The following is a 14,032-nucleotide window of genomic DNA, read 5'->3' as shown; positions in this document are numbered from 1 at the left end:
GTCTGTGCTGCACGATGGAGCACAGCTCTACATAAATATAAAAGATGCTTTACTGGGTGTACAAAAAGAGAAAGAAGAAGAAGAAGAAGACATTTTTATTTTATTTTTCTCTTTTCTTTCTATCCCTTCTCCTTTTTCCCCCCGTCTCCTCCATACACACAGACAGACGCACTTCAAATATTTAACAGTCCCTCAACCAGAAAGAAAGAAAGAAAAGAAGCTTAAATCCTCCGACTCCCTTTTGGGAGGGGGGAGGACGACCCGTGTCCGTTTCATGCGGTCACAGATGAAAAAGACGCGCCAGACTTTTTCTCTTGTCCGCTTCCCTTCGCCAATGAATTGAGACAGGAGAGAGACCCCAAGAAAGAAAGAAAACAAGAACAAACCAAATGGGAGAAAACTTTGTGTGGGCACAAAGTTCGTTGAACGCGGCCAAACGAGAATCGTCGAATCGCTGGTGTCAACTCGATCCAACGGCCAAACAAACAAACAGAGAAACAGAGAAAAAAAGGAGAAAACAATTTCGATTCTTTGGCTGCGTGTTGTGGCGTGGTGGTGGTGGGGGCGCCAACACGGGCCGTCCACCAAACCCAACAACAACCTTGTTCTCTCTCTCTCTCTCTCTCTCTTCTATTCCACACAACAACAACAACAACCACACTCTCTTCTTCTTCTCTCTCCTTTCGGTTTGCCTGTCTGCTGTCCGAGCTGGGCCACCCACCGAGAGAGAGAGAGAGAGAGAAGGGAAAATAGGAGACGGACCAGATGTCGGCTGAGCCTTTCCTTGTTATTGCGGCTGTGGGGGCCATCACTGAGCTGCTGCTGCTCTCTCTCAATCTCCTTTTTTCTTTCTTTTCTTTTTACCTTGTGACTTGACTCGATGATAACAATTTTCTCCCCTCCCTCGCAGCCACTGAATTTGATCATCAAGAAAAGAAAAGGCCGGCCAAGTAAAAGAAAGAAAGAAAAGGAGAGAGAGAACGGCCCCCCTTCTTCTTTTTCTTCTTCTTCCATTATTATTATCGTCATGATTATTATTTGTGTCTTGTTTTCCTTTTTTTCTTTTCCTTTCTTGTTTTGGGGCGGCCCCTCCATGTGAAAACCGCACGACAACCGCTGGTGGGTTTCGTGTTTGCCCCGACTGCTGCCCCGTACGAGCCGGTCACAATTTCCCAACAAAAAACAAAAACAAAAACAACAAGAGCAGAAAAATAACGAAACAAGCTCATCATTTCATTGGATATTGTGTCGACGAGTCAGTCAGTCGAGTCTTGGCCCATAATCAAACCATGTACACACACACACGCGCGCTGGCCGGGGTACACAGACGGGCAAACATTGTGTGTCCGTCTCAGCTAGCTGAAAAAAAGAAAAAAGAGAAAGAAAGAAAAAGAGATATAGGACGTATACACTGCTGGCTGGCCAAAAGGCGGCGCTTCAGGGATTGACCGCATACGACCGATGTTGTTTTTGTTTTTGTCAGCTGGGAGGGAAATGGGAGAGAAAAGAAGAAGAAGAAAAAAGGAGCGGGGCGCGCACGATGGCGGCGGCGGCCCCCGGTTTGGGACCGGGGCAAATAGACAGGACCCAATACCTTACGCTCGCTCGCTCGCTGGTGGTGGTGGTAGTGACTTTCTGTCTATACTTTTCTTCCATGGAAAATGAGAAGTAGAGAGAGAGAGAACCCGCATCCAGCACCGCCGCCGCCCATATCAACAGTTGGCCTTAATTTTTGCTCGTCTGCATAGCATTTGCATACCATCAGGCCAGCCATGCACGACATGCTGCTGCACTTGCATTCGAGCTGTCCGACACACACACAAAGAAGACGCAAGAAAATGAAATTTGACGTCTGTACCCACTGGCTTCTTTCTCTTCATTCCAATAAGAAAACAAGAAAAATTATTTAAAAAGTCGGCGGTCGCAGAGAGAGTCTAATAATAGAATTAAGACTCTTATACGCGAGGGGCGCTCTTTATTAAAGTTCAAAAGTTGAGCAGACGGTGCGAGTAGGGGGGGGGGATCGGATTGCAACTGCTGCAGGTGAGTGGGCGGTATCGACGGGGACGCCATTGATTGCGACCTACGACGAAATGACTGGCGAATCATTTCCATTAGAAAAATCTCCGCCAGTGTCTTTTTTGGGGGGCTTTCTTCCAGGGGTTTAAAAAAAAAAATAATGGCAGAGAAAGGAGAGTCTGGCAAGGTGAAAAGAAAAATCGTGAAAATCCATTTTTTTGTTCTTTCGTTGGAAAAAGAGAAAAAAAATAAAAGAGACGGGCAAACACACCCGTGGGCGGGCGGCGCAGTTGTGGGTGGGTAGGTGGATTGAACGCGGGAGGGAGGGGAAAAAAAAAGAGAAAAGACGCGACGCCAAATAGACGACCGACCGACCGACGCGCCCCACTGGAAATGTATCACCCGCTGTCGCTCCAGGGGGCCTCCCTCCCTCCCTTCTCTCTCCCGGTCGTTTTCCTCCTATTTTTTTTTTCTCTCTTGTGACGGGTCGGCCCGTTAGATTGGACCCGGACTTTTTTTCTCTTTCTTTCTTGTGTCTGCGTGAAAATAATAAAAAAGGACCGCCACGAAAAGATGGAAAAAAAACAAAGAGTGGACAGGTCTGACGTCTGTCCGTCTCTTGGCCTCGACGACCCCGATGATGACGGGAATACACACAGGCCGCTGCCCACGACATCAAGAATAAAACAGGCGTCTGTTAAGTTGAACGCTTCAACTTTGTCCGTTTCTCTCTCCGCGTCGAGAGAAAAGAAAATGGAGGACAACAACAAAAAAAGGGAGGACCGAGTCAGTTGATGAGAGACACCCCAACGTCTCTCCCCCATCGCCAAGTAGAGGGGGGAAAGAAAAAGAATAAAATATCTAAAGAGGTGGAATAGGGGAGGATCAAGAATAGGGGCTCTCTGCTCAACTGGCAGCAGCAGCAGAGAACAGAAGGTAAGTTCATATCTTTTCTCTTTTTGTATGTGCCACACCGAACGAGCGGCGACGGCGGCGACGTAGGAGGGACTTTTTTTTTTCTTTTCGTTCGACGGAAATGAAACGAGAGTCCCCCACCCCCTTCCACCCTCCCGCAACGACGACGACGCCACCGACTTTGAAGGCACAGACAAAAAAAAAAAAAAGTGGGAGGTTGGTTGGTTTTTTCTTTCTATTTCTCTGGCTCCTTCTTTCCTCCTCTCCTTCTTTTCTCCCCCCGTTCGTTCGTTCGTGTGGGTTGGCGCCCGTTAGCTGCCGCCTCCTGGACTTCTTTGCCTCCGACTTGTATAGGAAACTCTGTCCCATTCGGGAATCCGTTTCCTTTGGGGGCTCTGCCTTGCTCCTACATATAAATATAAGAGAAAAAAAAAGGAAGGGGCCACGCTCTTTGTGTGTGTGTGTGTGTGTGTGTAGAGAGGGGGAAGGGAAGGAGAGGTTTTATCACGTCCGGCGGCCACGGAGTTGAGAGAGCTGCTGCTGCTGGCGGCGTCTCTCTCTCTTTTGGCGGATTGTGTCTCTGGGTATATAAAGAGGGAGGAGGGTATAGGATCCGCCGCTCTATGGAGAGAAGAGGAGAAAAGAACTAGGAGCTGCTGCTGCTGCCGGAGTCTAGAGGATATAGTGGCGGCAGCGTTGCCTCCCACTTTGAGCTCCAAAGAGTGGGGGGGGGGGAGAGAGAGGAGGGAGGACTGGGTGGATGTGTGTGTGGGCCGTCGTCTATCTCCGACTGTCGAGTGGAGAGGGGAAAAAGGAGGAGGCAGTAACCCCCCCTCTCTCTCTCCTTTGGCTGGGCTATATACACGGTTCCACCAGTTCCACTATCGGCCACTTCTCAACAACAAGCCGGACTTGACTCACTCACTCCCCTCTCTCTCTCTCACGGCCGTCTGTGTGTGTGTGTCTGTCTCTTTGTGTGCGTGTGTGTGTGGAGAAACTGGAAAAAAAAAAGAGTTTGGAACAGACGACAAGAAAATATTGGACGACGACGGAATTAAAAATTCAACAACATCCGTTTGTGCTCTGCGTGTTGGTTTTTTCCGCGTGCGAATGTGCCCAGTGCACAGGGAACTTGTTGATGTGTCCAGTTGACTGTCAGTGTCTTTTTTCGATTATCGATTGATTTTCGTTGTGTCAATTTTTGAGAGAAAAAAAACTGTGAAAAAATGCGGAGTCAAACGGCGACGACGACCAACAACCGGAAACGAGGGCGGGAATCGACGGGCGTCTCATCGTCGCCCGTTCGATCGACTCGTCTCAAAACGGGACGTCATCCGCCGCCGCCTCCGCGCCATCATTCGCTAGTCACCGCCGCCGCATTGGACGACCTCATCAAAGTGGAGGACGACCTGCAGACGGACGACGAGCTGGTCAAAATGCTGCGACGGGCCGAGGACGACGATCCGGCCACTGAGGATTGGGACGAGGAGATCATTTCCTTCAAGAAAAAGAAAAAGATGATGATGATCAAAAAAGAGAACAAAAACCTTTCGCCAGCGACGGTCATCGGCCCCCCTTCTTCCTTGTCAGATGGAACCGGACCAGCGGACCACGACCAGCCGACGCCATCCAAAAACAGAAAAACCTCGTTGCTGCTCCTCCAGCAGCAGCAGGTCGCTAATGGCTTTCCGGTGACCGTGTTTCCACCTGCCGCCGATAACAATAACAGCAGCCCACCTCCACCTTCTGCCGGACCCTTTCAGCAACGCCTCAACAACAACAGCAGCAGTAAGAATAGTAGCAGCAGAGCCAACAGCAAGCCGGAACAGAAACTGGCCGTCATCAACCGACATCCAGTCAAAGAGGCTCCTCCTTCTCTTTCTTCTTCTTCGGCTGCTGCCACCAGACGGGATAACAACAACGGCGATGAAGCGGCGACGGCGGCCGTGATGGTTGCGGTAACATCAGCCGCCGCGTCCATTCGCCGACAACAAATGAAAGAAGCTTTCCAGCCTTGGGTCATGCAGGTCTCTTTTTTCTCTTTTTTCTTTTTCTTCTTCGTTTCCGTCGCTGCACACGAATGACCCAGAATTCCATCCAGGGTCCCGTCATCATCTAAATGTTCTTCTTGTTTTTTTTCTTTTTCCGGTTGTTGTTGTTGTTGTTGCAGACGTACGGGGATGCGGCCAAGACCAAGACAATTTCACGGCGCAAATCGGAGCGGATCGCCAGGATTTTGAGGGGCGAGGACCGATCGAACGGGGCCGACTCGTCTAAATTCCGTTTCTGGGTCCGAGCCAAAGGTTTCCGTCTCGGTGCAACTGCTGGCAACTCAGACTCCTCCTCCTCCTCCTCTCCTTCCTCATCCATTTCATCGGACCTCATGTCGGCGGCGGCTGAGCCGCTGTCTGCAACCAACGACCCGTCACACGACGAACTCTACGTCGTCACCAGCACCGCAAAGGTAAAAAAAATAACAACAAAAAACCACCACCACCGCCACCCAATTGCCCGTCTCTCTCCGATAACTTTCGCCAACAAAAAGAGAAAAAGCGACGCCGCCGCCGCCGCCACCGTCCGCTTTCCATACGGGACGCACGTGGAAAGTTAACGAGAAAAACAAGAAGAAAAGAGATGCGACTTTTGGGTGAAAGGGGGGGACGCCTTGACGCCGTGTGGGTGGGTGGTGGTGGGTTCTCTTTGTATAGACGGGAGGTGGGAGAGAGCCGTTGCTCCGGTGCGGAATAAGAAGGAGGAGCCGATGACGACGACCGAGAAGAGACAAGACACTCCATCAGAGCAAATGCAAGTAACAGCAGCAGCAGCAGCAGCAGCCCTCCCCCTTTTTTCCTTCTTCTTCTTCTAACCGGAGAAGAGACAGACAGGGGCCGGAGTGGATCGATGTGGGGGCCGGTGGAGGTCCTTTCGGGTGAAAAGAAAGAAACGAAAAAATAAAAATAAAAAAAAGGTGGTCGGGGTCGGTTTCTCTCCCCCCCTGGCTGCTGCTGTCACGGTCGACGCTGTTTGTTATATATCCTCCCTCTCTTCGTCCCCCCCCCCACTGCTCTTATGTTTCCCCCATGTCCACTGTCTGTGGTGGCGCCAAATAGGGGACGCCCGCGTCCGCCATCGTCCGCCGGATGGAACGTTCCCCCCTTCATTCTCCGCCATCCGCTTTTTTTCTTTTTCCTCCCCTCTCTCTCTCTCTCTATTCCCTCCATTCTTTTGTCGTCGTGCATTATATCCCGAACGACGACGACGACGACGGTGATGCCACCCCACTGCAACTCCCACTTCTTCTCAACCCGTTTTGATCATTCGCGGCACACTCAACTCACCAACAACCAAAACAAACAATGGCAGGAAGTTGTTCCTGCCGTTTCTTTTTTCCGCATTCCCCTCCCCCTCCTCATCGCCGTCGTCATCCGCGTTTTGATTTGCCTCCGCCAAAGAAAAAGAAAAAAAAAATGAGGTGCGAATCAAACGGCACATCCATCTCGGGAGACAAAAGAGCAAAATAGGAGCTGGCTCCTAACGAGCGGCGAAAGTCGTTAACGGTTGGAGCAGACGACAGACGATTCCGGCAGTTCCTTTTTTCTTCTTCTTCTTCTTCAGTTCCCATTCGTTGCGTGGCACTCACTCACCGACTCTATGGCAGACGATGATCATATCTTTTCTTTCTTTCTTTCCTTGGCTCCTTTTCGGCGTTTCTGTTGATACGAAAAAAAGAAAGAAAAAGAAGAAGAAGCAAACAAGATTCAGGGCGGGATCGAGTATCTACTTCCCTTTTTGGGGTCGCTCGCTCGTTGCCTCTCCCAGACGTGGGACGTGCAACGTTTTCCCTTTTTCCTCCTCATCGTCGTGTGTTTGTTTTTGCCCTTGCCCGGCTCTCTCGCTCGCTCGCTCGTTCACCCGCACACACACACACAGATTCCCGTCGCCATGACGACAACCCAATACCCTCCCACTCTCCTCTTTTTTTCTTTTCAACGGGCCCACCCCAATCCATCCCAAACTGGTTTCTCTTTCTTCTCCTCACGACCCGTCTCTGCCTCTCCTTTGTGTCTGGGCCCGGCCGGGGCCCTTTGCCCAACACGTCCGTCAACGCCATCTACTCCACCAAACGCCAAACTTACCTTCTTTTCTTTATCTTTATATTTATTTCATTTAAAAAAAAAAGGACGAAATGGGCGGAGAAGATCGGCCCGTCTACAAAAAAGTGGCCGTCGTCGAAGACTTTTTCGACATCATTTATCGCGAACATGTCGAGTTTATGAGCAACAGCGGCGGACGTCCGCCAACGGGAAAACACGCCGGACAGAAGCGGACCTATCGCGCCGTAAGTTTACGACTTTCCGCCGCCATCCAAAGAACTTGCCAGTTAATCTTTTCTATTTTCCTTGTTGTTTGAAAAAGATTACCGAGATTTACGCTTTCCTTCCGCGCGAGGCTGTGACACGTTTCCTGATGCAATGCGCCGATTGCCAACGGCGCGGCAACGGCGCCTCATCCGTCGTTAATCCGCCACCGTCCATCGGCCCAGGAGCGGTGGCATCGCCAGCCACAAACGGCCTCCTTCCTTCCAATCAAGGCGTTTCGCCAGGGTCACCTACTCCTCCGGCATCTCCGCACACTCCGGCCAACGTGACCACCGCCACCGCTGCTGCTGCTCCTTCCGCCGCCGCCGCCAAGTCGTCGCACCACCTCCCTCCGACGCCGCCGCAGTCCAGCCGCCATGCCTCGACGACGACGACGACGACCTCTTCTTCTTCCAGTTGGTCCCAGCAGCAGCTCAGATACTTGGGGCTGGGCCAAGCCTCTCCCATCCCTCCTACTCCTAGTTCCTCGCTCCTTATGGGTTTGGCAGTGACGACAAACAACATCGACCTGAGTCTGCCGTTGACCAGCACGCTCCTCAAACGCGCAACATTGGCCGGCGTGTCCCATCAGCAACTTCTTGGACTGGATCGAGCCGTAAGTTGATTATATTCCCACCTACTTTCCCACATTTGATCGTGTGTCAAAGCGGCTCCCCCTCCCCCACCCCTTACAAGGAGTGTTGTCGGGCCGCCCATTCCTCCCCTGTGTTTTTAAAAGGGCGCGGTTTCCAAAAAAGAAAAAAACAACAAAAATTTAACGATCCGGCAGCGCTTGCGCCATACCAACTCTATCCCAAATTGTGGGGGCAGCAACCCCAAAGAGAAAAAAGATATTTCGAAACGGATGGCAAAGAGAGATTTGATTCCATCGCCGGACGCTTCTTGAGCGAAAAAATGGGCCAGTCTCATTTCTCTCAAAAATGTGTGAGAAAGCGACGATGGGTGCGGGCAGAAAAAGAAACGGGAGGGAAAGAGCTCCGGGATTTTTTTTTTTCTTCTTCTACCCTTGTTTGTTGTTTAAAGGAAAAAGAGAAAATATAAAAAGTCTATCGATTTCGTGAGTGTGTAGTGCAGAAAGGAAACAACGGAGATGGGAAAAAAAGGGGAAACAACTTGGAATCTTTCCCGGTAGGAGTTTCAATCAACCACTAAAGTGCGGAACCCCCTTTCACATTAACCAGAGAAAAAAGGAATTATTCAAAATCAATTTCTTATTTTGTTTTTACGTCACTGTAGGAATCGTCCTTTAGCTCGGCAGGGGCATCTAGTCAATATCACCTACCAGCCCGAGGTATGACAGCTGGATACCAAATGGATCAGCAAGAGATCAAACAGAATTCTTCTACGCCGAATCGAATGACGACATCCAACGCCACCGATCCCATCACATTGGACTTGTCTTCAAAGACGTCGGACGTCGCCATGTGTGACGGTGACCATTCCCCTGGAACTGTCAAAGACGAGGATGACGAAGACGACGACGATGTCGACGACAGAATCGACACCCAAGATCCCGAACGACTGAAAGCTTTCAATGTAACGTGGCACATATTTATCCACCGCATTCTTTCTTCTAACACACGCTATTTCGTTCGTTTTTCTTTTAGATGTTTGTTCGGTTATTCGTCGATGAAAACCTCGACCGCATGGTGCCCATTTCACGACAGCCCAGAGAGAAAATCCAGGCCATTATCGGTACGCATTTTTTAAAAACCATTTAACCCGACATCTACGACATCTAATAGACATTCTGTTATTTTAGATTCGTGTTTACGTCAGTTTCCAGAGTTTGGTGAAAGGGCGCGAAAACGAATTCGTACCTACTTGAAATCGTGCAGGCGTCACAAGCGAACCCGAGATGATCCTGCAACTCCTAGTGGTGTTGGAAGTGGTCTCCTGTCTCCAAATCGACCAATGCCCTCTCATTTGACGTCAGTCGTCGCCGAACAAATTCTGGCCCAGGCCTGTGAAAACGAAAACCAAAATGCAAAAAGATTACGTCTTGGGTTGGACCCAATTAGCCAACCATTACCACCACCCAATACAAATGAAGGATTAGCAAACAGCCCAACAACTTTAAACTCACAACCTACGGAAGCAGTTCACAGTCCCCAATCCAGCACAGCCACAACACCAACTTCGACAACTGCTGCATCTCCTGGTCAGATCACTAATTTATTCCGACCAGCATTTGGACCTTACCAAAGATCCAACAGCAGCACAAATGCACAACCAGTTCCAATCAATCAAGGTAAAAATTCGCAGCACCATTTTGTGAAACTTGATAACATTGATGCAACTTATGGAAAACTTACATTTAAGGCATGCTGGTTTTTCATGTGTTACTCAAACTTGGATTATTTAAAAAGATATGGACGTATTTAGTAGTTACCATTGAACGACCTTCCATGAGGTCAAATCCGAACACGTGGTGAATCATTATTTCACGTGGGAAACTTTTATCTCATCGATCATTCCAAAACGTAATATCTCATACAATAATCGTAGTATTGATTCAAGTTTTCCCCTATTTTAAAAATTAATGACTTAGAGAAACGAAATTCGTGCACGTTGTTCCTCCAGTGATCTAAAACACGAGACTGAAATTAAGTGAAAACTGAAATCTGAAAATATGCAAATTTTTTTGCCGGTATTTTTGTTGAGACAGCGTTGTCAATACTAGACTTGAGGATTTGCCAAATTCAGTTAAAGAAATCTAAAATATTTCAAATAATTTTGAAAGTTATTTATATTTTTGATAAACAGGAAACAAGTAATAATAAATTAATTTGTACTTTCAAAATTAGGACCGACCGACTTGAGCACGAAATCCCGGCAAACGCCCGCCATCTTGGGGCCACCAAACGGATTGTCCAACCGATCTTCACCGTTGCAACCCCATAAACTGAACGCCGCAGAAATCTTAGCCGTTCGCCAATTGGTGACGGGTTATAGAGAATCTGCTGCATTTTTACTTCGATCGGCAGATGAGTTGGAACAATTGTTGCACCAACAGCATTCACCGCTCTAAATACGCAATTTTTCAATGTCAATTCTACATGGATTTATAATAAATTTATAACATAGTATATATTATACATGTGTGTGTATGTATTTCATGTTTAAGCGGAAAATGTGCAAATTTAAAACAAAATTATAAAAAATGTAATGATTGCTTTCTTTTCGTCTGGAATCGGTCTGAATCCAGAAACAAGTTCCTTTTGTCTGTCATTTTTCAACTCTTATACGTACTTATTCTTCTCCAGAAAAAAATTAAAGAATGATTGTAAATGTTTGTTTGTATACAGTAAAATCGATTAATAAAGCCGAGGTCATCAAGTCGTTGATGGTGTACTAATTAACAGAATATTCGTTGGTTACGGGAAAATCATGTGATTTGTAGTTTCGGTGAATCTTTTTTGGTGGTAATTTGTGGTTTAGTAGTGGACTATTAAAGGCGGTTAGCTTAATATGATCGTAAATATTTTCAAACCAAAACAACGTTGGTTTTTGCGGTTACAATCAACAAAGATAACTTTTCAAATTTTAATTATGTTTCATATTTTCCCCAATAGAGGGTGTTCTCCCCTGCCACGCGGGAATCGGAAAAAATCGAATTTGATTTTTGAAATAATAATAATTATTGTTCTCATATATATTATGATATGAGCATTTTTTTTTTGGCAAAAAAAAATACACTCGTTGGATAAATAGGCCCAGTTGATCGGTTAAAAAAAATCCATAATTTAAATCGATTCCACACCCCACACTTATCCCGATAATTTTTCGTCTGCTATCTTCTGATTGTGCGCACTGCGGAGTGCGGAGGGGCGTACGCGAGTTTTTTTCGAGTTTTTTCTTCTTTTCACCTTCTAACTTGTGTTTCCCCCCTTTTTCTACATGTTGTTACGACCGCAATTTTAAACTTATTTAGCACACACGTTAACATTATCTTCAAAATGGGTTTTTTGGAAAGAAATTACCTCAGAAAGGAACATCTCGACGGATTCGACAATTACAAGGTCAGTTTTATTGGATCAGATAACCATGGTTTTGTGTTCTAATCTTGTACTTTTAACTCATCGCAGTACAGTGCAGTAGACAACAGCCCCCTCAGCAGATGGGTTATGCACCCGTTCTGGAATGCAGTCGTCAAAGTATGTCATCCATCAACATTTGTCATTGAATTTTGTCTTAAAAATTTTCATCGGTTTGTCTGTAGATCTGCCCAGAATGGGTGGCCCCAAACCTATTGACATTTGTTGGGTTTTTGTTCACAGCTGGCAATTGGGTAATGCTTGGCTATTATGACTACTATTACTATGCCTCATCAGAAGGACACTCTCACATACCCAATTGGGTTTGGTTAGTCTGTGCCATTAATCACTTTCTTGCACACACTCTAGGTAAGTAAACACTGCACCCATGTATTAATAGCATTAGTTTGTTATCTTATCTATGACACTGTTCTAAAGATGGAATTGATGGTAAACAAGCCAGAAAGACACAGAGCAGCACACCTTTAGGAGAACTATTTGACCATGGATTGGTAAGCTCTTAAAAAATGTATATTTTGTATTCTACAAAACTATATAATGATTTTATCATTGCAGGATTCTTGGACTTCTTTCTTTATACCTGCAGTTTTGTATTCTGTATTTGGAAGAGTGGAGCATACCATATCAGTTCTTAGGCTGTACTTCTGCCTAATTAATGTGCTCTTCACATTCTTATCATCTCACTGGGAAAAGTACAATACCGGCGTCTTATTTCTACCTTGGGGATATGATGTGTCCCAACTGGTAAATCATCATGCAATTTCATCATTGTGTTCAGTGAAGACAATTCGATCATTAACCCAAAATATGATTTGACCAAACCCAGTGCACGTTGATCATTTATTTGGTTACATTTTCTGCTGGTTACGAGTTTTGGAAATTCACATTGCCAGGTGGCATCACCGCCGGAGCGTGTTTCGAATTAATGATGTGGGGTGGATCTCTGCTAACTAGTCTGCCAGTTACTTTCTACAACATGTACAGGTAAAATTCGATTGTAATCTCCCCTTATTTCGTTCTTCATTTGTTTTTTAATCCTTTAGAGCCCATCGCGATGGAACGGGCAAGAATCGCACCTTTTGGGAAGGTATGCGTCCACTCGTGTGTCCCTTCATGTTTTTCTCGATGACCACCTTATGGGTTTTGGCTTCGCCTACCAATATTTTGGAGGCTGACCCACGCTGCTATACTTTTATGGTTGGTTTATTGCAATTATTTGACTTCATTGACAATACTTGACGTAAGATGGTGGCCAACTGTAATGCTATGACAGGTTGGTATCGTGTTTTCCAACATTTGCTGCCAATTGATCGTCGCCCAGATGAGTAACACTCGATGCGAAATTTTCAACTGGTTGTTGATTCCCGTGGGTGTCGCCGTCGCTGCTGCCCTAATGTTGCCCAGTTCGTGGCATCTAGAACTGCCCATTCTTTACTCGTTGACGGCCTTCACTTTCCTTGCTCACGTGCACTATGGTGTCTGCCTTGTAAGTTGTACTAATGTTTAGTTAAGTGAAGTGAAATTCTAAAATTTCTAACCTTTTTTTAAATGTAATTCAGGTACGCCAAATGTGCAGACATCTCAATATTTGGTGCTTCCGACTGAAGCAAAGGAAAGATTGACTTTTAGCCGACAGTGCTTGCTAGTCTCTGCTTCTATGTGGCCCACTCTACGCGGTATGAGAAAACAAATGACTTTTGATTAAGAAGACAGAGAAACACCGGCCTGCTTTTTTAGGTTGTGCTACTATTCGCGAATAAGAGAGAGAGAGGAGAAATCTATGTGTTTTACTGGGTTCTAATTGATTTTGTTTATCATCGGTGCAATTAGTTGACAAGAAGAAGGTTTTTTGTTTCTCCTTGTCTTCGGTTAAATATCCGTTTAGGTTTGAGATATTGATACATAGATTGCTATGGGGTAGATTGGGTTATTTTTAAGCAGATGGTTATTCTATCCAGCAAGTGCTGTCCCTCGGAAACATCCAAGTAAAATAATAATTTAAAAAGTGGCATAGTTTGTGTTTGTGAGCGCCGGTCCCGGTTAACAAAGCCCCCACCGTCTTTATTTCCTTTTTTCTTGATTAACATAGTCATATGACTTGTCACCTTGTCCAACACCTCCTTTCCCAGCATCAGCACCTACATTTAATTTTGTGTTGTTTATGCCATCCAATGAAACTTGACTTCATAATTTGTGTGTTCTACCTAATCACGAAATCCAACTTTTGTGTGTAAAATTTCTAGTGCAGGAATCCACTTTTGTTATTAAAAAAAGAGAAAACCAACAATCAAAGCGAAACATGATCGGCTTAAACCAAGACCAATGCGTCTCTCGTTTCCTAATAATAACCTGAATCTTTTAGTGCCTTTTAGTAGTTTAACTCCAGTTGTGCAACCCCTGCATTTTCGCCCTCGCATGTTGTCATATGTCGGCAATACCTGGCCTTGAAAGTAATTCAGAGATACCAACGTTTTCTTTTAGTGGCAACAAGACTGCATAATTTTATCATCATTTCGGAATTTCCCAATTAAAAAAAAAGCTGTGGTATAACAGTCAATGAAGGGAGTGGTGGGGGCAGATGGAATCGCTCACTCACACACGCATACACTTACACGATCAGGAGGATCAAACGGAAAAGGGAGCCGAACAAAACAGGAAACA

General features: G+C 46.2%; 2 protein-coding genes across 3 annotated transcripts; both read left to right on the top strand.

Annotated features, from left to right (window-relative positions):
• Nucleotides 1-3,353: 3,353 nt before the first annotated feature.
• LOC124310898 (mucin-19-like) lies at nucleotides 3,354-10,649 on the top strand. The gene is made up of 8 exons (XM_046775035.1): nucleotides 3,354-4,961; nucleotides 5,105-5,398; nucleotides 7,115-7,273; nucleotides 7,351-7,908; nucleotides 8,550-8,849; nucleotides 8,921-9,008; nucleotides 9,076-9,564; nucleotides 10,121-10,649. The coding sequence occupies exons 1-8, from the start codon at nucleotides 4,161-4,163 to the stop codon at nucleotides 10,342-10,344; spliced, it is 2,913 nt and encodes a 970-aa protein (XP_046630991.1). The 5' UTR covers nucleotides 3,354-4,160; the 3' UTR covers nucleotides 10,345-10,649.
• Nucleotides 10,650-11,105: 456 nt separating this feature from the next.
• On the top strand, nucleotides 11,106-13,690 carry LOC124311237 (ethanolaminephosphotransferase 1-like). 2 transcript variants are annotated; one of them, XR_006909769.1, is made up of 10 exons: nucleotides 11,106-11,335; nucleotides 11,402-11,470; nucleotides 11,536-11,719; nucleotides 11,789-11,862; nucleotides 11,927-12,115; nucleotides 12,198-12,355; nucleotides 12,415-12,568; nucleotides 12,645-12,857; nucleotides 12,931-13,047; nucleotides 13,109-13,690. XR_006909769.1 is itself a non-coding variant. In XM_046775644.1 (9 exons), exons 1-9 carry the CDS (start codon nucleotides 11,273-11,275, stop codon nucleotides 12,991-12,993), a joined length of 1,167 nt encoding a protein of 388 aa, XP_046631600.1. In that variant the 5' UTR covers nucleotides 11,106-11,272; the 3' UTR covers nucleotides 12,994-13,690. The 2 variants fall into 2 exon arrangements, 1 of the variants encoding a protein (XP_046631600.1); XM_046775644.1 differs by having other exon boundaries at nucleotides 12,931-13,690.
• Nucleotides 13,691-14,032: the final 342 nt, after the last annotated feature.

Source organism: Daphnia pulicaria, chromosome 8, assembly GCF_021234035.1.
Source record: "Daphnia pulicaria isolate SC F1-1A chromosome 8, SC_F0-13Bv2, whole genome shotgun sequence".
Classification (NCBI taxonomy): Eukaryota; Metazoa; Arthropoda; class Branchiopoda; order Diplostraca; family Daphniidae; genus Daphnia; species Daphnia pulicaria.
This window is presented reverse-complemented; position numbering and strand designations above follow the sequence as displayed.

What these genes read in the sequence shown, in the direction of transcription:
- LOC124310898 (XM_046775035.1), top strand. Translation starts at nt 4,161, where the DNA reads ATGCGGAGTCAAACGGCGACGACGACCAACAACCGGAAACGAGGGCGG. An exon ending in TCCAGCCTTGGGTCATGCAG is followed by an intron (nt 4,962 to 5,104) that starts GTCTCTTTTTTC and finishes TTGTTGTTGCAG; the next exon opens with ACGTACGGGGATGCGGCCAA. An exon ending in TCGTCACCAGCACCGCAAAG is followed by an intron (nt 5,399 to 7,114) that starts GTAAAAAAAATA and finishes TAAAAAAAAAAG; the next exon opens with GACGAAATGGGCGGAGAAGA.
- LOC124311237 (XM_046775644.1), top strand. Translation starts at nt 11,273, where the DNA reads ATGGGTTTTTTGGAAAGAAATTACCTCAGAAAGGAACATCTCGACGGA. An exon ending in AACTATTTGACCATGGATTG is followed by an intron (nt 11,863 to 11,926) that starts GTAAGCTCTTAA and finishes TTATCATTGCAG; the next exon opens with GATTCTTGGACTTCTTTCTT. An exon ending in ACTTTCTACAACATGTACAG is followed by an intron (nt 12,356 to 12,414) that starts GTAAAATTCGAT and finishes TTAATCCTTTAG; the next exon opens with AGCCCATCGCGATGGAACGG.